Raw genomic sequence first — 26,327 nt, forward strand, 5'->3', positions numbered from 1 at the left:
CACATAACTAGTTCACATAACTAATTCATTTATGCCCAGTAAATCATAAGCAATCTCAAATATGACACCTAACCTCTCTAAGCCTCTGTATTAGCTCATCAGGGCTGCCATAACAAATTCACACTGACTGGGTGGCTTAAACAAGAGAAATTTATTTTTGCACAGTTCTGGAGCCTAGAAATCCAAGATAAACAGGCTGGCAGGTTTGGTTTCTCCTGAGGCCCCTATCCTTGGCTTATAGACAGACGCCATCTTGCCATGTCCTCCTGTGGCCTTTCCTCTGTCTGAAAATTTCTGATGTCTCTTCTTCTTATAAGGACATCAAGCACACTAGATTAGGGCATACCCTAAGGTCTCATTTTAACTTAGCACATTAAAGGTCTTATCTCCAAATGTAGTCACATTCTAAGGTTAGGGCTTCAACATATGAATCTTGGAAGGGCATAGCATAGTCTGTAACAGTCTCTTTAAAAATAGGCATCATAAAATTGATGTAAGATACAGACAAGAACATGATTTAGAAAATGCATTCTAAATAAGTCACTGTATAAATATTATATTATTAATACCCTCATTGTTATTATAATTATTATTCTCTCTGATATATTGTCAATATCCTGGGAAATCTAAATTTTCTAACTTTGGAAGAGTTATGTCATAATGGTTAAGAGAATTAAGATGTTTAGATCCAAATCCTGGCTCCACCACTTGTTAGCTGTGTGACCTTCAGAAATTGTTAACATCTCTAAACCTTAATTTCCCTATGTATAAATTAAGGATGGTCAAAATAGCACCTACCTTGTAGGGCTTTTGAAAGGATTTAAAAGGCAGTGCATTAAAATGACTGGCTAATAGTACATGCTCAATAAATGATGGTTTTTGTTATTAACAGCTGTATTTAGACCTTGCCGCTGCTGCTGCCTCTTTCTCAGCCAGCAGAGGTCTCCATTATAATCAAATGAGGACTAGCTTCCCTACAACAGTCTGCACTGCAGCTGCCAAGATCATCCAGGCAGAGAAAATAGTGAAAAAATTACCACCCTGTCTAAAGGGAGGAGAAAAAAATTAAAACAAGAGAACAGGAAATAGGTAGCATTAAATGATAAAATGTTAGATGAACAGACGACCATAAACTAAGATTGTCTATATTCTAGTGCTGACTTTCACTGATACTGCCCTTGGTTGCATCTCACTTTAGCCTGTTCTAAACCTGGATTTTAAAAAAGAAAAATATGTATATCACAGAGGAGCAGTAAGAATGAATTGACAGATGTTTGTAAAGTTCTTTGAAAATAAGAAGTGCTGCTAAATAGACATTTAACATTTTTCATAGTATTAAGCTTATTTCATCTTTATCACCAGTTATACTCTCTGCCTCAGTTTTGCTTCCACTGTAATATATTTCCTTTACCCTTTTTTTCCCAGACAAGCTTACACCTCCAAGTTCAATTATTCTGTCAATTGTGTTTTAAATCATACTGATTTCCATTAACCACTTGTGGTATCAATTTGTTGATCTATTCCTTCTTCTGAACCAATCACCTTTATACCACTGAAAGCTGGAAAGGCAATTAAACTGAGGAAGATGAGAGTTATTCAAGAAAAATTAAAGCATAAAGGTAAAGAAAGTGGAAAAATTGGGATCAAAAAGGGTACTGAGGAAAAAAATACACATGTACTAAAAAGCACAGTACCGGAGCAGATAGAAAGAAGCACAGAGGGAAAAGAGGAGAGCGAGGTAGATGGATCCTGCTTATGCCTACTCCATCTCTCTTTCAGCACCAAGGACAGAACCTCTTAGCGGGTGACCCTAGCAACGTTCAGTTTAGGGTCCCTCCCAAATCCTCCAGAGAAAACGGATGCATTCAAACGCAGCTATAAAACATGCACTAAGATCTAATAGGGAAGCTGGAAAAGGAGCACACAAGTAATTTCACCTTAGAGGCAAAAATGGGTGATTTTCTTTCTGTTCATGTATATAGTTTCTGTGTCCTGGGAAAGGCAAAGTTTGCTTTGCTTGGGTATGTCTGCTGTCAGTAAATGGCTGCAGGAGCTGAAGTGCTAAACTCCACAGTCTCCCGGAATCAGAAGAAATTTTCAGGGTAAGTAATTTTTCTTTTTGTTTATAATTTAGAAGTTTATTTAATCAGCTTGGGGTTCTGGGGTTCTCTAAGAATATGCAGTAAAACTCTATACCCACTCTCATTTAAAAACCTAAAACGCTGAGGATACTGTTTTCATTTTTTTTTCTAAGTGGTTGGACACTAGAAATCTATTCTCTTCTTTTTTCTTTTCTTTTTTCCCCAATATTATATCCTCATGGGTTCTAGAAGCTCTATCAAGGCAGAATTAAAAGATAGAAAACAAAAAGCTGGGATTTGTCTGGAAGTTGATTGTATTCCTCTTAAGGGTTTTACTTAATTGTAAGGGTCTGTTATTTTAAACTCCCCAATTCAGCACCCTGTTAATCCAGGGCTGAGGGTTTAGAGAGGCACTGTTTTCAATGGTCTATTTAAAGTCAGGCTATTTCCAAGTCAGAATCCAATTATTCCCAACAGAGATATGTTGCGCTGGAGATGGTGATTAGGAATGTTTTTTTATGATGGTATATGATTTTGAGTGTATTGTTGTTATTTAATTGTGGGACTTCCATTACTTACCGCAGCTTATTGGGTCAATGGAAATCATTGCAATTAGGCATTTGTTCTAGTTCATGCATTTAGTTTAGTTGAATACCATCAAAATGCACATACAAATAATAATGCAGCAATAGCAAAGTAGAATTTGGGTTCTAAACTCATTGTGCATCCCTGTTTGCACTTTGTAGGTGAAGCCCTTTGCATACTGATACTGAAAGGTCAGCAAAATGCCTGTCCTTAGGTAAGAGTGAAGAACAGCTGCTTGACATGGAATTAGGATCTCTTATAGACAAGCAGAAGCAGGGACAATTGAAAAAGATTCTTACTCAAGCACGTGTTTATTTATAGTTGTATATTTTCAAGTCTGCGTGGTTAGCAGTGAGCAGGGTTATTGAGCAAGGAAAATACTGACAGTATCCAAATGAGTGCCTGATATTAAAGCATCTATACAGAAAGCTGCTTACAATGGAATATGCATTGAAGCAAATAAATTCTACTCAATAATAAATTCAGTTTCTAATTCACTGAGACTTGTGATCGATTAATATTTGCTTATTGACTGATTGATCTACTGAATTTCCATTTTATCACTGATTTAACAGTAGTATGTTCAGTCTGTAGAGGTTGTGAGGGAAAGTGAGGGTGTTCTGCTTTGCTAGGCAGGTTTAATGAGGGAAATAATTATATTATCTTAGCTACTGGATCCCAGTAACCAGCTGTGGTTTTTTTCTGTAAATTTACCAACAATGTAAATGTGCCCAAATATATAAATATACTATGTATTTTAATGTACTTGTGAATCTTCATTAGGAAAATAAACTAGATAGCAATTTGCAGGAATAAGTGCCATAGAAATGCTAAAGACTACCTCTAATAATAATGACAATGTAACTCCCACTGGTTCTATCAGCAGTGTGCACCTGCATTGAGTTCACTGAGCTTAGTCAGATGATGTGCATAAGATACCCTGAACAAGCGATATTTTAAAATTAGTACCCATTTCATGTTTGTCTGCCTTACCCCAAAAGTGGCACAGTTAAGAACATGAGCTCTGGAATCAGACAGATCTTGGGTTGAATCAACTCTGTCATTTACTGGTTTGTGACCTTAGCAAGATACTTAACGTCTCTGGGACTCACTCACTTTATCTGCAAAAATGGAGATGACAATGGCACCTATCTCCTTCATCAAGTTATTGTGAGATTTAAATATGATAATGTTACGTATTATCATATTTATATATGTGAGCTATAATTATTAATTTTAACAAGCAATATAGCAAGTCTGAATTGGAGCCCAGACCAGAAAAGCTCTGAAGACTGGTGATTAGGATGTGACTGAGTGAAACCTTAGAGATGGCAATAGCCAGAGATCTCTGAGATGAGTGAAGATGTGGTCATAGAACCCCATTACCAAGGTGTTTTACTCTGGCTTGAAGAAAATCCATCTCAACTTGGGAATGACTCCTGACATCAACTTCCATCCCCAGATGGAATAAATTGGGAGCTTTAGGGAGGCCCGAGATCAAAGCTTGGCTCAAATCAGCCCCTTACACATTGTGTAATCTTGTCTCAACTTTTTAATCCATAAAAGGAAGATATCAATATTCACATTTAGGGCTGCTATAAATGTTAAAATGAGATAATACATATAAAGTCCTAGTGCCTGACACATAGTAGCAGCCCAGAAGTAGTTGTCTTCAGAAGCAGGCTGAGGATTCAAGGTGGTTTTGTTGTGTTTGTTTTTTGCTTATCTCAATATCCTTAAGGAAGAGAATAAATAATTAAAACCCTGTAAATCCTGCAAATGTTTCAGGCAGTCTGTCATTCAGCACAGAGGGATTGAAGAGCAACAAAGCAGGATGTATGTCGTAGCTGAAGGGGACCTGACCACTCTCTGTTCCTCTGCTTTTTAAAATGGATTATGCACTCACTCTAAGAGATGCCACAACAAACTATAAAGACCAAGATAAATCAATACTTTGTAAGAAATTTAAAGGCTCATTAAAAAGTGTAAGTAGTGTTATATGTAATGAATCTTAAAAGAATGAATCCAGCAGTAATCTTCTAGCCTTTGCCTTCTCTATTTTCTCACCTCCCATCTACTTTTAACTCCCAACACTCTTTGTTGGGTTCGCCTGTAATGTCCTAATTCCCAAGTTTATTAGACACTCTGCAGCGGTAGCTTATTTAACCCCTTCACCTATTCCTGCTTTCCTGTTAACAATAAAAGCTACCACGTTTCAGGTGCTATTTCCCAGACATTATACTACAGCAGTGATTCTTAAAAGGGGAGACAATTTTGCCCCTCCTCCCAAGGGATATTTGACAATGTCTAAAAGCATTTTTGGTTGTCACAACTTGGGGGGAGGAGTATGCTACTGGAATCTGGTAGGTATATGTCAGTGATGCTGCTAAACCATCTACAATGCACAGGATAACCCACACAACAAAGAATTATCTAGCCCAAAATGTCAATAGTGCCAAAGCTTTACATACATAATTTCATTTAATCTTCAAAATATTCCTGTGGAGTACTTATGATTATTATCGCCATTTTGCTGATGAGGAAACCAGCCTATAATTATGAACTACTTAGAGAGTGATTATTGAGTTAACGAATTCTCTAGACTCTTGCTTCATCCTACCTGAGACCATTTTACTATCTGTTAGCATATCTCGTAGAAGGAAAAAGAAAGAAGCCCAGTGCAGTTTTGTGTTATATAAGCAACACTGGTTTAAAAAATTCTAAGGAGGGTGGAAGCTGAAACAATTAGCTGAGAGGTAGGGAGTATTCTAGCATCTCACTTATCTCTGCTTTCATCTCTCACATCCAGAACCCGTTAGAAACTGCCTGGGCAACTTCAGCTTACCCCACCTGCTGTGATAAAGAATATAAGACCTGACACAGTACAATGTGAAAAAAAAATCAGAAACCCATGCAATTGTGATTCCAACATCAGGCTCAGAATTGATTTTCAGAATTGAGGGTTTCCCTTCATATAATTAGCCATTGACACTAAGCTGTACTATTTTTAAGTAGCTGTCAAGCCTTCTGGCAGAGTAAAAAGTCCAGCAAGATGGTAACAAACATCATAAGGTTTTATGCTTCCCTCCTACTCAACAGGTGAGATGAGGCTAAGATATCATTAGACAACTGCAGACCCCAGGAAAGAGGGATTCTGGCTACTGCCTTCCAAGGTGGCCCAGTTGTGAAAGCGAAGTCACCTGAGCCTGAGACCGCCTTAAAAGTGGAAATATCTTTCAACAATCAGAAAGCATTGTATTTTTTCAAAAAGCTCTTGGCAATGGCAGTACTATCTCCAGGGTAGCAGCTGCCCTTCTCCAAATAATGAGAAAATTATAATTATTATCAAGAATTATTATCATGTTTTAAAATATATTGAGTGCAAACAGTGTGCCAAGATAAAGAACAATTTTTCAAGCAATTCTCTGAACGTATTCCAAGTTGGTCACCCCTTTCCAATCATTTGTTCATTTTAACACTTTCATGTTCCAAGCTAAAATGTTTCAAAACGAGGTACAAAATGACAGCCATGATTAGGCCAATCTCCTAATCAAAGGAGAGCTACAGATACCAGGACTGAGAACAAATCCTGGCCACCAGGCCAGCCTCTACTTTTGCCAGAGCCTGGAGCAAGAGTTCCCATGGGGACCTATGTATACCATGTTTAAATAATTTAAAATCATAACCAACAAAGCATTACATAAAATGTTTAATCTTCCTGCCTTGACAAATATACCTTCGAAACAACCTGGAAGGCCAGGTTTGAATTTAGGATTCCTGGGTCCTTAGGAGTTCTATGCAAAATGTGACACTGCAGGAGAAGCTGGGTCCCCCCAAACCCCCACCATCCCACCCCAGGGACCCTGTCCTCTTCTCTCCCCACCTCAGGCTACACAGAAGCTATTCATCAAGCTCCAACAAAAAGCCACCACTTGGTCCCAGGGACCCCACACACACATTGCATAGTCTTTCCTCGGGGTGACAGATTCAGAATGAGGCCCATCATGCCCCAGAAACAGGCTCCGAGCAGTTTGGACAGAGAATTCTGTGATCCTGGCACTGGGAGTCTGGTCCAGATGGGGGTGTAGACTCTTAGTGGATCTGCTCCTTGGGGCTGTAGGAGGGTATGATCTCATCCTGTGGGGAGGGTATAACCAAAAGAGGGTATTTCAGTCTGTCTGGGCTTCTGTAACAAAATATCATAACTAGGCAGCTTATAAACAATAGAAATTTACTTCTCACAGTTCTGGAGGCTGGGAACTCCAAGATCAAGGCACCAGCAGATTGTGTCTGGTAAGGACCTGCCTTCTGGTTCAGAGACAGCTGTCTTTTCACTGTGTTCTCATGTGGTAGAAGGGGCTAGCCAGCTCTCTAGGGTCTCTCTTGTAAGAACACTAATCCCTTTTGGAAGGGCTCTGTCCTCATGACCTAATTACCTCCCAATGACCCCTCCCTCCTGATACCATCCTGTTAGGAGTTAGGACTTCAACATATGAATTTGGAGGGGGCACAAACATTCAGACGACAGCAGAGGACCAGAGTGCAGCCCTTTTACAGCACATAGCTGGGGGCAGGAGTCACTTTTGCTTGGGTTTCAGGGTCACACTGTAAACCCCAGGCCTTATATCTTCCCCTAGCCTCCACAACTGTGAGAGAATACCTTTCCATTCTTTATAAATTACCCAGTCTTGAGTATTCTGTTTTAGCAGCACAAATGGATAGATGGGTTCCATTATTCCCCCCATTTTACACAGGAGGAAACTGGAGCTCAGAGAGGTAGAGTAATGTGCACAAGGTCCTGCAATGGCTTCTCATCTCACCCAGAGTCTAAGCACCGCTCGTTCAATGGCCTGCACAACCTCTCCGCCTCATGCCGTTCTACTCCACCCCTGCCTCACTTGGCTCCACCCACACTGGCCTCCCTATCATTTCTTCTGTATGCTATCCCTTCCTGCTGGCACCTGCTGTTCCCGCTGCTTGGACCACTCTCTCACCAGATGTCAGCATATCTGCTTCCTTAGCTTCTCCAAGGTTTGACTCGACAGCCAGTTTTCCCCATGAGGGCTTCCTGATTACATGAGTTAAAACTGCACTGACTCCCACTTATATACACACAATCCTCACCTACTACTCCCCCCACATTTATTTTTCTCCAAAATACATATCATCATTGAGCATACCACATCTTTTATTGACCTTGTTTATTATCTGTCTTCTCCTCCAGAATGGAAGCTTCATGAGGGAGCAATTATTATCTGTTTGGTTCATTGCTGTACCTCCAGCTCTTACAACAGTGTCTGTTATATAGGAAATACTAAATAAACATTTGTTGACTCAATAAACCAAAAAAAAAATGTATCCAAGCAACCAAGATCCAAAGAGTCTGATTTTACCAATATTGTTTTCTGTTTCCTCCCAGGAAACCACTCAGGGTCACGCTCCTTTCTCTGAGCTATGGCGCCTCTGAGCCAGCTGAGCGGCCACCTGAACTACACCTGTGGGACAGAGAACTCCACAGGTGCCAACTGGGCCCGCCCACATGCCTACTATGCCCTCTCCTACTGCGCACTCATCCTGGCCATCGTCTTTGGCAACGGCCTGGTGTGCATGGCTGTGCTGAGGGAGCGGGCCCTGCAGACCACCACCAACTACCTGGTGGTGAGCCTGGCCGTGGCAGACTTGCTGGTGGCCACCTTGGTGATGCCCTGGGTGGTATACCTGGAGGTGAGTGGGCTCTAGGCACATGCCGCCCCTATGACCATGCTAGTCTTTGTCTTCCCTGAGCTCCTGACCTTTGGAGCTCAAAGTACTCCTCCAGTGGTCCAGTAGCTGAGGAAGGAAAGGGAGTTCCTGTCATTCTCTTTGAATGAGGGAACTGAAGCTCCGGAGGGCAGCCACCATCCGGTCCTCCACCCACATCAGAACCGGGGAGCCAGGAATGATTCTGTTCCCAGGTCTCTAGTATCCTGGGAACTGGACTTGAGAGATGGGATGCTTCCAGAAAAGGCCTCAAGTTTATTCTTTATGCCAGTCCCATCTCAATGACGTGGTGGGTTTGGGTAGGCAGCCCAGAGGGCGTCATCATCAGTGTTCAACGTATATGGAGAGCGTGCAGGAGGGATGTGAGACCACGAGGAAAAAATAAATTATATTAAAAACAAAAAAACACTTTTTAGTGAATGAGAGAGAGAGGTAGAAAGAATGGTCTGCAAATAGAACAGACGTCTTGTGGTGGTTCAGTTGCCCTCCATCTTGGCTTTTCCCTCCTGGGCGCCAGCTCTCCATAGACTCTGCTACCGAGGGAACAAACTAAACCTTTCAATTTATATTTTCCATGCCTCCATTAATAGTACAGAGCCTTTGCCAGTCAGATAGTGAAGAAGACCCCTGAGAATTATTCTGGGGAGAAACTTGTCTTAAATTTGAAAGTATTTTCATTTGCACGTGCAAAACAGGGTCAGGGGGTGATCACAACAAAATATCCATTTGCTAACAATGAAATCAGGATGCCTACATCTGTTCAAGAAACACATATTCTTCCCAAGAAAACATGCAATTACTAAAGAAATTTTTTTTGAAAAACATCTTAATATACTATTAATATTTCTCCTCTGCACTGTGTGTCATTCTAAAGAGGTATGCAAAGAAGGATCAAAATGATGCCATGATTAAGAGAAATTAAGATTCATCAAATTAATATCTCAGTTAATATTAATAGTGAAGGTGACAGTTAATTAAGTATGACATATCACGAGAGAGCAAAAACCTTGAACATAGACTGCCTATGCTAGTATCCATATCAAAGAATGACTGAGAACTAAAATTAGACTTATGATCTCAAAGGAGAAAGATAAAGAAAGAAAGAAAATAGAGAAAGAAATGGAAAAGAGGAAAAACAACTAGGCTGACTCGGATAGATCTAAATGTTAAAGGGAATACTTACTTGCGAAAGAAAATATGTGTTTATTCTTCCCAGTTAGGATAATCCTGATGGTAAAGGGTTTTGTAATTACCTTAACTTTTTTGTCAACCCAATTAGGCTAAATAATCCTGAAGTCAGAGGTTATGTCTTTGTTCGTCATTTCCTGTAGTCTAAACACATTACCTGGCACATAACATGTGCTAAATAAATATTTGATGTATTAATGATGAAATGAATCTGCTCTGTAATGTATGTACTAGATGGGCAATTCCTGCATCTATATCTACTACTACAGGCAGACTTTTGGGGGGAGGAAAGGGTGAAGTATTTATTATTTTACATGCAATAATAATGAGACCAAAAAGAAATTAGAAGCCTGTGATATTCCTGTTCAGGAGTGAGGCACTTTAGGTGCCACAAACCAGTATGTCTTGATCAATGATTCATAGCACCACCACCATCCCCCTAAAACATTTCTGTCCATCTCTATACATTACGAAGTTTCTTAAGTCCCCAAGAAGGAGGAATGTCAGAAATGCAGGCAGTGGACCATAATTTTAATGAGCATTTTCATTCCCTCTAAAATATAATCAGTCTTTTGGTGTCTGGAACAAAGCCACTCAGGGATACTCTTTGGCTATCCATTTATGATTACTTCCAGGTCTCTGGTTGAACCATATTGGAAAACCTCTGTACATACTGGTTTAGAAGGTAGATGTTATGACTTTTCCACCCTAGAAACCCATGGCATCCCCTTCTAGCCACAGATGCCCCTCTTACACTGCTGACCATAGAAGAGCAGCTGAGACTACAGAGAGCCACCAGAAATCTTGCCAAAGGTCTTAATGGAATCTCTGTAGTAAGTAATATCTATGGGTTTTCTCCCATGAGAAGAGCTTTGGTGCAGCTCTTGATTTCCCCACATAAAAACCACTATGCCCTCTGTCCCATAGGTCAGTTGATATAGGTGTTCAGTAATCAAGAGCATGGTCCAAAAAAATCTGCATTCACACAAAGAGATTTGGGGGAGTAGAGACATTTCTTCACTGGGAAATGGTCTTTGAGGCCTCTTTTTGTGTCTTACTAACTTGCTTCAAGGCCCAGTCTATGCAACTTAATATTTCTGCATCCCTTTCCCCAGCAGTCAACTAAGGGTCTATCTCAACAGGGGCGAGGATATGACTTACAGCAGCCGTCACTAACAGTTAAGATATTAGAAGTTTCTAATTTAGAGGACCAGGTCTCCCTATCCCACACTAGTCTATACTTTTCTTAGTCTTAAATTTTTTCCAGTCTTTTCTTACAGGCAGATGAGGTAACTTAATGAGAGAAAAGAGTAGTTTGAGCTTTTAAAATATGGACTATGAATATACAACTCCATGTGTCTCAGGAAGAGCAAAGTGTTGCTCTTACTAACTTGTCCTAACAATGGTGCCGTTTGAGTGATGCTCTAGTAATCACGCGCTTATACCTGAGAGCCTCCTTCGGGAAAGGAAAGGGTGCACTGTTGATCACAGAGACTGCTGTAGGCTTGAGGGACCCCAGGAAGATAGGACAAACATGAGAAGAACACTATTTTGGGGGCCAAAAGAGTCACCAAATTCATAGCCTCACGTGCTTTGATTTGAATACATCCATCTTTCTTGAAGGAAGATTGGCTCATTTTGCCAGACACCAGTATGTATGAGTTAGGAGTGTTTTTGGCTGTAAACATTGGAAACCTTGACTAGTTGTGGCTTAACCAAATTTTATATTTCTCACATAACCAGAATTCTGGAGGAAGGGGATTGTTGGTGTTGGTTCAGCCACCCCATGGTGTCAATTCCGACCAGAGTTTCCCATCCTTCCTCTTCATCATCCTTGGCAAGCTGGCCTACTTCTTCATGCTACTTACACATGACTGCCACAGCCTCTACCATCAAGACAGTATTCAAAACTGGTTGGACGGGGACTTCAGAAAGAGAGACAGAAAGCCCTTTGCCTGGAGTAGCTTAAGCATCTTTCTAAGGAACTTCATTTAAGTCTAGTTGGCCAGAACTTAATCATCAGGCCACCTTTAGCTGTAAAAGACGGAAGGAAGGAAGGAAGGAAGGAAGGAAGGAAGGAAGGAAGGAAGGAAGGAAGGAAGGAAGGAAGGAAGGAAGGAAGGGAGGGAGGGAGGGAGGGAGGGAGGGAGGGAGAGAGGGAAGGAAGAAAGAAAGAAAGAAAATGTGTGTTTTATTTAAAAAATATGTGAAGGTAGGAAATTGCTGTGAGGTAGTCAATATAATGTCGCATAACATTGCCTCTGTTGGAATTCACTGGGATGGATGTCATTTCAACACAGCATCATGCTATGAGAAGGATTCAGAACTGGGAATCAGAAGACATGGAATTAAGTGAATAAAATGGAAGTGACAACAACACTTTCCATGTTGGGCTGATGTTAGGCTCAACTGGCATCAGCTGAGAGAGTACTTTGATAACTAAAAAGTGTGATCTATAAATTCTCAAGTCACTTTTAATTGTAAGTTAAAGAACACTTAACTCCAACTGGCTTAAATAATAAACAGAATGCATTGGCGCTCACACCAGAAACTAAAAGTTCTGGGTTAGGGTGGGCTTCAGGCACAGTTCGATCTGTGAGGCTCCAGCTCCATTTCTCTATAATTCTGTCAAGCTCTGCTTTCTTTAATATATAGTTGGCTCTCATTGGTATCATTAGGGCACATGGGAGCCTGCACTTGGAGACTCACAGGGGCCAGTCACTGACCCATTTCAGTATTCTCTGTCCTCAAGCCTAGCAAAGAAGTTCAGGACAAAAACCATGCACGTGACCCACAGAAGGTTATATTTCACTGGGCTCCTGGCTTGACTGTCTCTTTAATTCAGTTTGCAGCATTTTCTCAGAAACTCTTTTCTGTGCCACACCAAATAGTTCTATCTCAGATTCCCTCTCAAGTTTTTAATTTCCTGCTTTACGGGCACGCTGGAGCTTCCTCTCCAAGCACATTTTGTACCACTCGGTTAAGCACCTTTTGTGAAGTCTAATGCACTTGTATCAGGACAGAAAGGCAGTGCGAGCAGCCAGAGGGTCATTTGGAATACTAAATTCAGAGTACTTGGGTCCCAGTACAGACAGGAGAAAAGATTTGAGAGGTAAGAAATGCAGAAGAGCAAAATAGGACAGGGGGGTTCAGGCAGGGAAATGCAGCACAGGAAAAGCGATCAAGGTCAGACAGTGATGAAAGGAAAGAACAGTAATATTCTGGGGAAGGAAGAATCCTTGGGCTTTGTAATGACACTGATTATTAAAAAGAAAGAAGTTTTTTTGGCCGGGTGCTGTGGCTCACGCCTGTAATCCTAGCACTCTGGGAGGCCAAGGCGGGCGGATTGTTTGAACTCAGGAGTTTGAGACCAGCCTGAGCAAGAGCGAGGCCCTACCTCTACTAAAAATAGGAAGAAATTATATGGACAGCTAAAAATATATAGAGAAAAATTAGCTGGGCATGGTGGTGCATGCCTGCAGTCCCAGTTACTCGGGAGGCTGAGGCAGGAGGATGGCTTGAGCCCAAGAATTCAAGGCTGTAGTGAGCTATGGTGAGGCCACCGCACTCCAGCCAGGGTGACAGAGTGAGACCCTGTTTCAAAAAAATAAACAAATTTTTTTAAAGGAGTGCTTAAGGAGCCCTGCTTTAGGGACAACTGTTTCTGAAGATAGTGTCCTGCCCACCTCACCTCCCAGACCAGTGTTTCCCAAACCCAGGCAAAAAGAATCATTTGAGAGACTTATTATTATTCTGAGCAAGGGCTGAGAATCTTTGTGTTTAACAAGAGCCTCTGGTGATTTGGGAAATGCTGCCTTATAATCAGTAAATTTGGGAAATGCTGCCCTAGGCTGTGTCTGTTGAGAATCAATAGCCAACTTCAGTACCTGAAGACATGGCTTGCTTACTCCCACCTTCTGTATTGCCAAAGGGAGTTAGTTATATTCATTAGCAAGTGAGAGTAACACCACCTGGCTGCTGTATAATTCTGAAGTGAGTTATTCATTAGAATGTAGGAGAAAGAATCATGTCTCTAAAAATCCTTAAATCAATCAGATTTTTTTTTTTTACTGTTTTCTACCTTAATTTCAAAAAATCAGTTTGCCTTTCATGATATCCCAACACTTGGTGCCTATCTCACTGTTAGCACTTATCACGTTACATCATAACTATGTTTTTAGTGTCTGTTTCCTAAGCTTTCAATTCACCCACACCATTCGCACATTACTCCCCCTAATAGGAACATACTATATTCTGAGGCCCTCGGGACAAAAACAGGTTTAATTCATTTCAATACACCCACCCATGCAAAGTATCAAGCACATAATGAGCCCTCAATAAATAGTGGATATATGGGTAGATGGATGGACAAATGCCAACTCTTCTCCCTCCTGTGACATTAGAATGCAGTTCAATTCTGCACTTCTCAGACGTGGCATTCCAAGGTGCTGACCTTTGAGATAGAATAGAGTAATGGTTAATATGAATGGTGTTGAAATTCCAGCTCCTTTTATAAGCTATTTGTCCTTAGACAAATTACTCAACCTCTCCAGGTCTCCATTTCTTTATCTATAAATTAGAAATCATATTTACCTCCTTGGGTTACCATGAGATAATGTGTGAGAGTTACTAGCATGTTCTTGGCACTTTGATGCTCTTTATTGATCCCTTACTATTATTTACTTGGTGTGGAGGACTCCAGTAAAGAAATATATTTTTTTCTAATACAAGTCCCACCAATTAGAGACTCATTTTAATGAGTAAGTACCAGGGAAGGCTAAGTGATGGCACCTCAGTGGGAATTACTTTAATCAGCTAATCAGATTGTTTTCTTCTTGACACTTAGCTGAGATCAAGGAGAGAATGGAAATTTTGATGGCAGAATCTGGAAACAGGAGAAGAGGACAGCTAGAATGGGGTGGCACTCCAAGGGGGCCTGGAGGAGAGGGGACAGCTTGAGGGCTTTAGTCTTCAGCGGCTAAGCAAGAGGGATATTAAAGAAACCTGCCATATGTATACTTTCACCTACCCCCAAAGGCAGTAGCCACCACTGTCTTTTGAACTGTTTTTTGTCACCCTGGGATAGAAGCAATCAGGAAGACATCTCATTCCCTAGAAAGGAGTTGATACAGTCTCTCACACAAAACCCCTTGTGGGGCACCTGGATTTCTCCTTTCCCCTGTCTACTCACTTCCATCCATTTTCCAACAACCACCGCTCCTTGGTTGCCACTTCCCTACAACAAAGTACGAAACAACCTACATTCCAGTGCCCTGTCTGCCTCTACTAGCCCTGTGCCCTTTGACGAGGTGCTTAATCTCTCCAAGCTTTAGGTTTCTACTCTGAGATGAAGACAACAATAGCTCTCTGTCATCGGATTATAATCGGAATACGGGCCATGCATGTAGAGTGCTTTGCAGAACACCAGGCATTTAGTAAGCATTCAATAAATGTTAGCTACTATTGAGAAAGATTATGTCAGAGACCACTCATTCTGTCCAGAATATATTTGCAGGTTAGTCCCTGCTCTAGGAGCTGGGGATGCAGCAGCAAACAAGTAAATGTCCCTGCTCCTATAGGTGTTGGTTAAGTAACAGTCATTTAAGCTCCTATCAAGTAAGTATATAATTTGTCCTCGAAAAGCTCTAAGAGCACATACAGTCAAATACAATTCAGTTTTCAAAATCTGAAGTTTCAAAATTATGGAAATTCCTGGAATGGGTCATGTGGGTTAGTGCTGCATATAAATTCTTAATAAATGTTAGTTTGTATTAACAATATTAGGATCTCATGATGATCTCTAACTATTAATATTTCATTTTAAAATGCTTTGCTTCTCCAGTTATTTTAAGTTGTTCAAGGACAGGCCCTGTAGTACATATTATAAAACCTCTTAACACCTATAACATACCTTCCTTCTATGAGCTAAGTATTAGGAGATTCACAAGTACTTGCTTTATGAATATATGAATGAACGAGTGAATACCCAGCAAGCACTGAAGTTTGCTATTGTACTAACTATTCTCTCTCACCTACACTAGCCCCCAACACACATACACAAACAGGTACTCATAATTATGCAAAAAAAGGGAGTTTTCTCTAATTTTAAACATAAATTTCATAGTACACACAATGTTGAAATAAAATTTAGTATGCAAAAGTCAGCTTTTGTAAGAAGCTTTTACAGCATGCAACTGTCCTATGTAATAAGCAAAACTATGTTTTATTCTGGCTGCCTTAAATCATTGTGTTATTATGACTTTTAGATCAGAATTCTTACATCTCCCTTTTGAAAAGTTTTTCATGCTCAGAGTTCCTATACATTCATATTAGGCCTTTATTTATATAGAGCCAAGTGTTCAAAGTAAAAGAGAGAAATAAATCTACAACCAAATAAACAAAAATGATGGCTTTATCACTAGTTTTAACTTTTCATTGTTGCTTTTAAACAACAACAACAAAAATTTTGGTCAAAGTTTCTCAAAATAGAGTCTGGAGATGACCAAACACAGGATAAAAGGGGATGTAGGCAAAGAAATAAATCCAAGGGGAAGAAGTTATTAGGGAAGAGAAAGGACAGACAGCCTCTTAGAATGCTGATTTATTGGGAAAACAGGAATGAACAGTAAAGTGACCTGGTCGTAGAAGAAGAATTCTTGGATGAGAAAGCTCAGAGGAATAGCACCATTTTTATACATGATCATTTGGTCACTATCTGTGATAAGCTACTTCAGTGGCTACTGTACCTATTTTTTCACTCTTTCTTCCCCTTAAATAGACATTGGCCCTGCTTAGGAGGAATATCATGAACACTCAGCTACAGCCAGGGGCACAAAGCTTCTCAGGTTTCTCCTTGAGAACCAGGGTCCCCAAGAATGGCAGCCCCCCAGGCAGGAAGCTGGCAAAAGCATAAAAGCCTTGAGGCCCGTGAGTGGCCATTTGCAGGCATTCTGTAAGTGACAATCTCCCTGACACATCTTCTTGGTTCAATTAGGTTATATGAAAGTTTTAAAAATAAAATAGAAATGTACTAGAATATAAATTACCTAAATTCTGGACTTTTTATAAGCATTACTCAGAGGAGGTTATGGAGATTATGTTCATGTGTAGATGCATGAGGTTGAAACCATTCTCACTAATTCTGTGAGTGGTAGAGAGAATCTTTGCTCCTTTACAATCCCCTAGACTCAGCCTTTTCCCCTCCTCTTGGTGACTGGGACATTAGTGGTGGGGTGGGGGGTGTTTAAGGCAGTCATCTTGGCACAGACTTATTTTTTATAGGTTCTTATAGATGTAATTTCAGAATGTTTGCAAGCTTTAAAACCTGAAGCTGGATAGATTTTTACTTTGGAGGTACATTTTGCGAAAAATATGTTCCAAGTTTATTTCCTCAGTACATGGCAAGCTCTCTACTGGGTGGAGGGCTTCAGAGAGGCAGTTTTGCCACAACATACACATCAGGCAGTCACCCAAGTTCTTTTGCTGCCAGCTGTGCATCTCTGAGCACAACGCTTAACCATAAGGAGCATCATTGCCTCCTGAGTCGGAACTAGATCAGCAATTCTAAAACTGTGGTGTGTCTGAGGGTGTTTGAAAATGAAGATTCATGGCCCACAGATCCAGAGACTCTCAGTAGGTCTAAGAGGGATTCAGAAATCTACATTTTTAATGAGCACTCCCCTGTGGACCACACTTTGAGAAACACTGGACTAACTGATTTGGAAGATCCCTTCTAGCACTAACATTCTGTGAATTGGTCCTTTCTTTAACAACCAATCTTGGACAGCCTGGCACTCCCTCGATGTCTGTCCACGCTGTGGTAATGATGGTACCAACCACAGGGAGTAGACAGAGGTCAACATCCATACTGGGTGACACAGAGAAGACAAGAGAGTTGATTGGGTGATTGTTCTTTCTCGGGGGGGAAACACTAACATCCTTGTCTCTGATGCCCAGGTGACAGGTGGAGTCTGGAATTTCAGCCGCATTTGCTGTGATGTTTTTGTCACCCTGGACGTCATGATGTGTACGGCCAGCATCCTGAACCTCTGTGCCATCAGCATAGACAGGTAGAGCTGGGAGTCCCTTTCCAGGATTGGGAGAGAAGTGGCCCAAAAGTTGGGTGGGGGAGGCATAAACTTTGTATTTGAGGGCACTGGGGTCACTTCCAAGTAGAACTTGATACTGTGACATTTGCTTTCCTCTCTTTTTCTTTTAAATTATGGCGTGCAGGTAAGAAGAGACCCCTGTGACAGGAGAGAAATAGTTATCTTATGAGCTTTTTTTGTCTTTCTTCTCCTCCAGCCCCTGGAGAGGATTCTGGTTTTGCTTTTCCTCTATCCTTTGGGGCTTTTGTGATTCCTAATAGGAAGGAAAGGGGAAGAAGGACAAAAGGGGAGCTGACTTGGGTTGGTAGGAAATTCTGTTGTTTTCTTTGTTTTTGTTGAAGCAAGGGAGGGAGGGAGGGTGGGAGAGGGAGAGAGGAAAAGAGAGAGAGAGAGGGGTAAGCAGGAGTGCATTTTGGGGGAAGGAGAGAGGAAAAAAGTAGGGGGGAAAGACAATATTTGAAAACATGGCTGTGATCTATATATTTCCCTCATAGAATTTAAGAAAAGCAAGTAAAAAATGATAGATTTTTTTAAAATTGCTTTTTGTTTGCCTGGATTTCTGTGATTTTCACTCCACTCTGTGTGTTCCACCTGAGTAACATCACTTTCCATCCCTAAGAGTACCTGAATTCACTGCCCTTGCTCTGGGTGCCTCGGTGCCTCCCTTTGCCTTGCTCTGCTCCTTCCCGTCACCCTGCCTGGGCCCTGCATTCCCACGGCTCCCACAGGACACCGCCAGGCCCGCTGAGAGCCCCGGGGAAAGGAGGCTGCTTCCAAGCCTGTGGCCTCTGGCACTGGTCAAGAGCCTCCAACCTTCCTTCTCTGAGTCCTGCCCCTCCTCTCTCACCTTCCACCCCTTTTCTTTCTCCCAATAATATCATCCATTCACTCCATAGTTCCAACAGGTGACCCCAAATAAGATCTGCCATTTATTGAGAATTGACCACATTGTGCTGATCTTTGACAGGCATTAACTCATTTCATCTTCACAACTATTCCTGGGCACTATTGTTATCTACTATTATTATCACATTTACAGCTTCTTAGGATAATTAAGGAATTTGCCAAAGTCACACAGCTAATATGGGGTCATGTCAGGATTTGAATCCCTGTCTATTTGACTCCAAGTCAATAATCTTAAGCTTTGTACTAACTTCCCCAAATCTCCAGCTACACCTCTGCCTTCTCCCCAGATCACATTACCGCCTGAGTATCCCATTGGTTCCTATAATGCAAGACGCTAAAAACCAGACCATTAAAGCACCAACCCATCTTGACTTGATGATCTCTTATTGACACGATCTTTCTGCTGTAATCTTGGGTTTTGTTGAACTCCTCTCTCTTCCTAATCTCTCACACCCAAGCAGTCAATGTTTATAGACTCTATTTTTGCAATTACTTCAAATTTGCCCCTACTCTTCCTTTCTTGCTGCCCCCTGCTTAGTTTAGGCTCCTGTGACTTCTCACCTGAAATTCTGCCACTGCCTTCTCACTGGTCCTTCATACCATTATTGGAATTGTTCCCCCAAAAGTAAAGCTCTAATGTCCACTGCCCTCCACCAAACCCCTCAGTGTCTCCTTAGCCTATGGAACACAAGTTAGAATTACCTCCACAACCTGGCATTCCAAGTTTTCCACAATATGGCCTCAACCTACCTTTTCAATCTCATCTCTTTCTGGGTTGCCCTATATTCTTCTTATGCTCCAAGGTCTATCACAATGGACCGCTTTTCCACAAAGCCCTTTCAAATTCCTACAGTTTGATTCAGTCACCCCTGTACCCTCAAAACACTTTCTTTGCAACTATGTTGTGGCATCTGCAGCCTTTTCTAGAGGTCCTAGCACACGTCCTCCTCACACAGCCCAGCATGGCGTTCTCTAGAGCGACAGCCCCAAACTGCCTCTCATGCTGAAATGGGAATTTTGAACCAAAAGAACCAAAGAATGAACATGAAAAACCTTTCCTATGGTGATCTGCAAACCACCCAGCCAACTAGATGGTTTTTCATTTCTATCACTTGGTTGGCTATCCAACTGAGAGGAAAATTAAAGAACATATCCATAATGGTACAAATAATACCAGTAAACAGTATGTTTAAAATTAGAGGGATATGGTTGCATAATTCTGTAAATAAAACAAAAAAACATTGAATTGTACACTTTAAATGGGTGGACTGTGTGGTGTGTGAATTATATTTCAATAAAGCTGTTAAAAAGTGAGAAGATAGAGATTTTATAATATTTTTTATTCTGACATCTAAGTCTTTTGTGTAACTTCTGGACATTTAGTATATGTTTTCAGGACTATGTTTTTTTGTTGTTATTTTGTTTTGAGACAGAGTCTCACTCTGTTGCCCGGGCTAGAGTGCCGTGACGTCAACCTAGCTCACAGCAACCTCAAACTCCTGGGCTCAAGCGATCCTCCTGCCTCAGCCTCTTGAGTAGCTGGGACTATAGGTGTGCACCACCACGCCTGGCTAATTTTTTCTATTATTAGTAGAGATGGGGTCTTGCTCTTGCTCAGGCTAGTCTCGAACTTCTGAGCTCAAGCTATACTCTCGCCTTGGCCTCCCACAGTGCTAGGATTACAGGCGAGCACCACTGCGTCTGGCCTCAGGACTATGTTATTTGCGGAAGTACTGGACTGCAGGCAGCCGGTTTGCTTTATCATTGCCTCCACCACCCCAAACTCTCATACTAGACCTAGCTCCTTAACTCCTGGGAATCTCCCTGCTGTGCCTATTACAGAGCCTTGAGCAAAGAGTATGAAACTGAATTGTGTTCCCTGCCTGAGGGTAGCCCATGTTCATACCACAAATAGGCACTTTCAGAAAGGACATGAGAGAATAGGTTAGGCTTGGCAGGAGGGGGAAGAGCAGTATAAAGAGAGCATCTGGGGGGAGGGGCTGGGACAGCTGCCTCCCAGCCCTCCTCATTCCTGACCCTCTCTCTACCCTCTCAAGAACGGGCCTATACACTGCACCCACACACATTCACACACGTGGGGCTTTGGGCAAGGTCGTGCAGGTTGTGCCCTGAACACTGGTGTAGGAAAGAAATTCAGCCAGCGCTTCTTTTGCCAAGCTTTGAGTCGGCCAAAACAGGTGCTTTTTTGCAATTTGCCAGCCAGAAGAGGGCGCCTCTCTCTAATTTGCACAAGAGCATCATTTTGTTAGCAGCAGCCATGCTTAACATCCACTTCTATGTTCACCACATAAAACACAAGAATGCACAACTGTCACCTACCTGAAATCTGAAGGGACTGGACATGCCTTAGATCCCAATGGAGAAAGAGGCTCCCTTCTTGGCTTGTATTTCTATATGGCCCAATCAGTCCTCACCGAGCCTCAAAATGGAACCTCCTCCTATTCTAGAAATGAAAATAGGCCTTGGAAAAGCTGTCTCCATTATCCTTCACAGCAGTCTGCCATACACAGCATTAAATTCTGTTCATCTGATGACAAATAGCTGGTCAATTCATTAAAAATGCAGTCATTCACGCAGGCTTTTGGTCTTTACACAATGCCAGTCACCAGCCTGACAAACTTAACCAAATGGATTTAGTATTTTTTGGTCATGAAGCCCTGATCTGTAATAACAGGGTGGAAAGAGAGAGGAAAGAAAAGGAAATGATAAAAGGGTTTTTGAAAGCAAGTAACACTATTGTCATTAGATTTTTAGGCATAGCTCTGGGATGCTTGGATTAATGCTGCCTTTTCTTTTTAAAAAATCAGGGTGAGAAGTGTTCTGAGCACAATCCCCTACCCCCTTGGCTCCTTGCCTCCCCAGGGGGCCAGCCCCCTCCCACAATATCTTGCATCCGGGGTCAGAACTAACTCAGGGAGAGGGTTGAGAATGTGTCAGAAGAGGAGGACAAGACCAAGTGTTGAGAATTAGAGTCCTCTGAGAGGAGCCCGGGAATAATGCAGCCAAATTCATTCACCAGGGAGTTCTTAAGTGGCTCTCAAATGGCACCCATCACACAGGCAAGCCTCTGCCTCTGTGCAGCAAGCACAATAGGTACCAGATGAGTCACAGGCACCTTGGATTTTTAGTTTGCATCTAAATAAGCACTTTATATTTGCAAAGGGCTTTCCAGTCATTTGCAAAAAGCTTTCTCCTTCAACAACTCCACGAGGGGAGTCCACAGAACTAAAGATTTATTGAGCTCCCTGTCTGACCAAATAAAAGGTGGTGAAAAGCAGCCCTCACAGAGCTCTGGGGCTCATTAAACCCAGGCAGGGAGTAGAGTCAGGCCCTCCCGCCCAGGCAGGCCTCTTTCCTCCCCACTACCAGCTTCCCAAAGAAGCACCTTCATCAGTTCCCACACACACACATCCCCCAGCCTGGGACAGGGCTCCCAGGTTGAATTCTACAGGGACCCGAGACCTTCAGTAGAGGGACCAGCCACACAGGCCCTGCGCACAGACTTGGGAGTCAGAAGCAGCATCACAAGCAACACAGTTAACTCTCTTGAGCAGAAATGTTAAATGCCTGCCTAGGGTCCTGCAGCCTCTTAGTACAAGTTTGGGACTAGAAATGAGTCTCCAGACTCCCCGCTAGTACTCTGTCTATTACGATATGAAGCTCTTTCATTGGTGGAAGTGGGGACGGGCACTTCTATAGCTGCAATTCCCTTGGACTAAATGAGGTACACTTCCTATGTCTTCAATGCCCTGGCTACCTCTGTGCTAATCCTAACTTACATGAATCTAGAAGCAACAACAATAAAAACAGCTACCATTTATTTAGCATGTTCTATGTGCCAGGCACTAAGAGCTTTTCATTCATTATTGCTAACCCTCACAACGCAGCAAGATAGGTATATTGTCCCCACATTACAAATAAAAATTCTGAGGCTAGAACGTGTAGGTAAGCTTGCCAAGATCACATACTAGTGCAAGAGTAAGAATTCCATCAGCCTCTTTCTGCTACGGCACGCTGCCTCCCTCAGAGCTGCTGAGCTGCAAGCCTGCTCTCTCTGGGTCCCCTAGCTGTGAAGTCACACTGCCGGGTTGAAACTCCAGGCTTTACACTTTAATAGCAATGTGACCTTGGGCAAGTAAATTAACCTCTCAGGGCCTCACTGCCCTTATCTGTTTAGTGGTGATAATAGTAACTATCTCAAAGGGTTATTAGGGGGATTAAATTAAATTAATATTTTTAAAGCACTTCAAACACACATAGAAAGTGGCTATACACTTGTTTGTTGGAGAAATTTTAAAATGTAATGTTCCCTAATAATCAGGATTAGGAGAAAGACAACCATAAACTGACCGATATGAACAATCACTGATCCCTTGGGCAAGAACAATAACAACAACAATAGTAATACTGTCATTGAAAAGTTTTATATGTACTAGGCATTGTACTAAAACAACAACAACAAAACTTTGCCGAGATAATCTCATTCAATATTCATAACAGTTCTTTCGGGCAGGAATCATTATTCCCATTGTACAGATGAGAAAACTGAGTCTCAGAAAAGACAAACCAATGGCCCCACATTTAAGTGGCAGAGCTGGGATTCAGACGCTTCTCAGTCTGTTTCTCAAGCCCGCGGACTTCACCACCACGCACACTGCCAGCGTTCGGGTAAGTGGAGGATCCACACCAGAAAGGGCCCAGAGAGCTAGGAGCTCAAACGCATGGTGAGCGGGGTCCTGGCCTAGGGGCGACGCCGCAGCGCGGACAGTGTGCGGCTGGCCCTGGAGTCCCCCCAGCGTGGCAGGTGCCGTCCACAGGGGCCGGGACAAGCCTCCCTTTCGGTCCAAGCCCAGCCTTGCCTGCCCTCCGGGTGCTTTGGCGCGGCGGGTCCTCTGCAATCGCTCCGAGAGAAAACCCGAGGCTAAGCAGTCGCCTGGGTGAGAATTCAGGGTCCCTGCAGGGCTCCAGGAACCGGGGAGGCCGGGCTTTCCCTCCCCACATCCCCACCGAGCCTGGAGAGCCCCCAGGTGAGCAATGAACTTCTCACCCCGGCGGAGCTGGCAGAGTTCTTGCTGCATTATGGTGCCCTCCGATGGCTAATTCCGGAACAGCCCCGGTCGTGTTTTAAACAGAATAAGAAAAACATTTAATGTAACAGTGGCAAATTGTAGTCTTGACTCTCACTTTTCACCCAGGTTAACAAGAATCTTTGTCACTGAAATTTCCCCTAATGCAGACTTTCTCAAACCTGTCTAACTGTACGATGCACTTACTTGTTAAAAATACATATTTCTGGATTCCACTTCAGAAGTACTTAACCAAAATCTCCACGGACGTGGCCTGGAAATCTGCATCTTAACACACCCCTCCCATACCCGGCAATTAACAGAATCAAACTAACTAGGAAAACTCAGTTCTGGGCACCCACAGAGCTCTCCAAGTACAAACCACCACCTTTGCTGAGCCAACTTTCCTGAGGAAGCCCTTGTCCCCCACAAGGCCTCAGAGACTTGTTGATGCCCTTGAGAAGGAGCGGGGCACTCAGAAGAGACAGTGGCCTCGATGGTGGGCCACCTGGCTTTGCCACAGTCTGCTGTGAGACCTTGTTCATTGTTAGCCTGCCTGTGAGCCAGGGTTCCCTGCACTCACAAACTCATTGAATTAATGGAGCCTTCAAGGAGTGGCTGAACATTAAAGCATATTTGGGAAAGTATGCGACTCCCAGTGGTGTGCTGAAGCCAGCTCATAATGGGGCTAGCATGATCTGATTGGCAAAATTTAAGGAATTTTTTTGAAGCAGTTATTAAAGCTTTGGTGGTAGCTTAAAATGGGCATCAGTGGGAGTAATTACACCACGGAAATTGGCAAATGTTACAAATTAGAGCTTTTTCCACCTGGAGAGCCACTTGTTAGCCATTTACCAGCAAACCAGTGAGTGCATGGGGGAGAGTCAGGCTCTTTTACATCAACAGACATTATGTAAATGGAAGATCTTGGCCCAACTGCGGGTCTGGCCAGGAGGAAGTGGGTCACAGCTTTCCTACTCCTACCCTCAACTAACTGTAGCAGCAGCAGAACTCAGGGCTCAGCCCCTCGTCCAAGGTCCCTCAGGGTCACCACTAAAAGCAAAGACTCAGGCCTCAGGACGTCTACTTCTCCCTCCTGAGAAAGAAGCTACCTTTGTCACACATCATGGTGTCAAGGCAAAGTCCTGCAGAGTTTACCTTCATCTCAGAACTCACAGCTGACTTTAAGCTGGTCTTTTGGGAATACAAAGGTTAACACCCTAAAACCAGATGCACGAGAGGCAGATTTGGGCAGTGCCAGCACACAGGAGCTGGACACTCCCGGGAAGAGCATCAGGGAGCCGTGCCCCACACCCTCTAGCCCAGCATCGGTCCTTGCTTTCCTCAGCCCCAAGTCTCGAGGTGCACGAAACAGGTGAAGGAGACCCCTGCTCTAATCTGGCCTTTAGGTTCACAGGAACTGAGAAGGGAAAAAATATTGAGCCTAATGTAGATCAAGCTATATACCTTAGATCCCTTGAGACTGTCTACAATTAAAACTGTCCTCTTACCGGGAAGGAGGGCTTCATGACCCATGAAGCAATCAATCAACAGCTTCTTTACTACTCACCTTGTGCAAGGACCTCGGGATTACCAAAGCTGCAAGATGATTTGAGCCATCAAGTAATATAAATCATGTGAGGGCTCTCTCTCCAGCCATGAGGCAATTTCAGTAACGAGGCAAGACAGCTGTATGCAGGAGGACAATATAATCGATTCTTGTATAAGTGTTTTGCATTCAGAGTCAGAGATCGCCGTAAAATGGGAAGGACTGGGAAGACTGGGGGAGAGTTAACCTGGGATTAAGGGAGGGTGAGATTGAATTACTCAGGGAGGGAGAAGGAATGACGGTTTGAACAAAGACACCACCAGTCTCTGAATATTGAGGAATACCCATCACGAGCCATATGTAGATCCAGTTTGGCTGGAGCTGTGTCAGGAACCAATGGGAGGTCAGGTTGGCAAGGAAGATTAAGCTTGGCCTATGGGTGAAAGAAGAGTCATGAAAGTATATTCATTTTTCTATAGCTGTGGAACAATTACCACACATTTAGAGGCTTAAACTATACCTATTTTTTTAATCCCACAGTTTCTGGAAATCAGAACTGTGTGCACAGTGTAGGTAGGTTCTCTGCTCAGAGTCTCACAAGGCTAAAAGCAAGATGTAGGCTGGGCTGTGTTCTCATCTGGAGCCTGGGGTATTCTTCCAGACTCATTCAGGTTGCTGGTAGAATTCAATTCCTTGCAGTTGTAGGACTGAGGTCCCCACTTCCTTGCTGGCTGTCAACCAGGGCTGTTCTCAGCTCCTGTAGGCCTTTTGCCATCTCCTGCCAAATGTCCCTTTTCAAAACATAGCAGTTTGCTCCTTCAAGGCCAGCAGGAAATTTTCTCATGCTTTGAACCTCTGAATTCAGAAAGGCCTAGTCCCTTTTGAAGGCAAGACTAGGTCAGGCCTACCTAGGATCATCTCCCTTTTGATTTAACTCACGGTCAGCTGGTGGGTAATCTAATCATAAGAATGCTATTACATCATATTCACAGGTTCGGCCTACACTCAACATGGCTGACTATACAGGGCAGAAATCTTAGAACTCTGCCCATCTTAGACAGTT

At 42.6% G+C, this 26,327-nt stretch overlaps 1 protein-coding gene across 3 annotated transcripts in view; it reads left to right on the plus strand.

Annotated features, from left to right (window-relative positions):
• The first annotated feature begins 1,615 nt into the window (after positions 1 to 1,615).
• The window catches only part of DRD3 (dopamine receptor D3), a 38,676-nt gene continuing 13,964 nt past the window's right edge, over positions 1,616 to 26,327 (plus strand). For 2 of the 3 annotated variants that reach the window (XM_045557004.1, XM_045557011.1), the window contains exons 1-3: positions 1,616 to 2,102; positions 8,086 to 8,390; positions 17,571 to 17,683. In XM_045557004.1, the coding sequence (XP_045412960.1) occupies positions 8,121 to 8,390; positions 17,571 to 17,683 (383 nt within the window). In that variant the 5' untranslated portion in view covers positions 1,616 to 2,102; positions 8,086 to 8,120. Of the gene's footprint in view, positions 2,103 to 4,407; positions 4,652 to 8,085; positions 8,391 to 17,570; positions 17,684 to 26,327 lie in introns of all 3 variants that reach the window. The other variant, XM_045557007.1, reaches the window with a different exon arrangement.

Source organism: Lemur catta, chromosome 1 (assembly GCF_020740605.2).
Source record: "Lemur catta isolate mLemCat1 chromosome 1, mLemCat1.pri, whole genome shotgun sequence".
Classification (NCBI taxonomy): Eukaryota; Metazoa; Chordata; class Mammalia; order Primates; family Lemuridae; genus Lemur; species Lemur catta.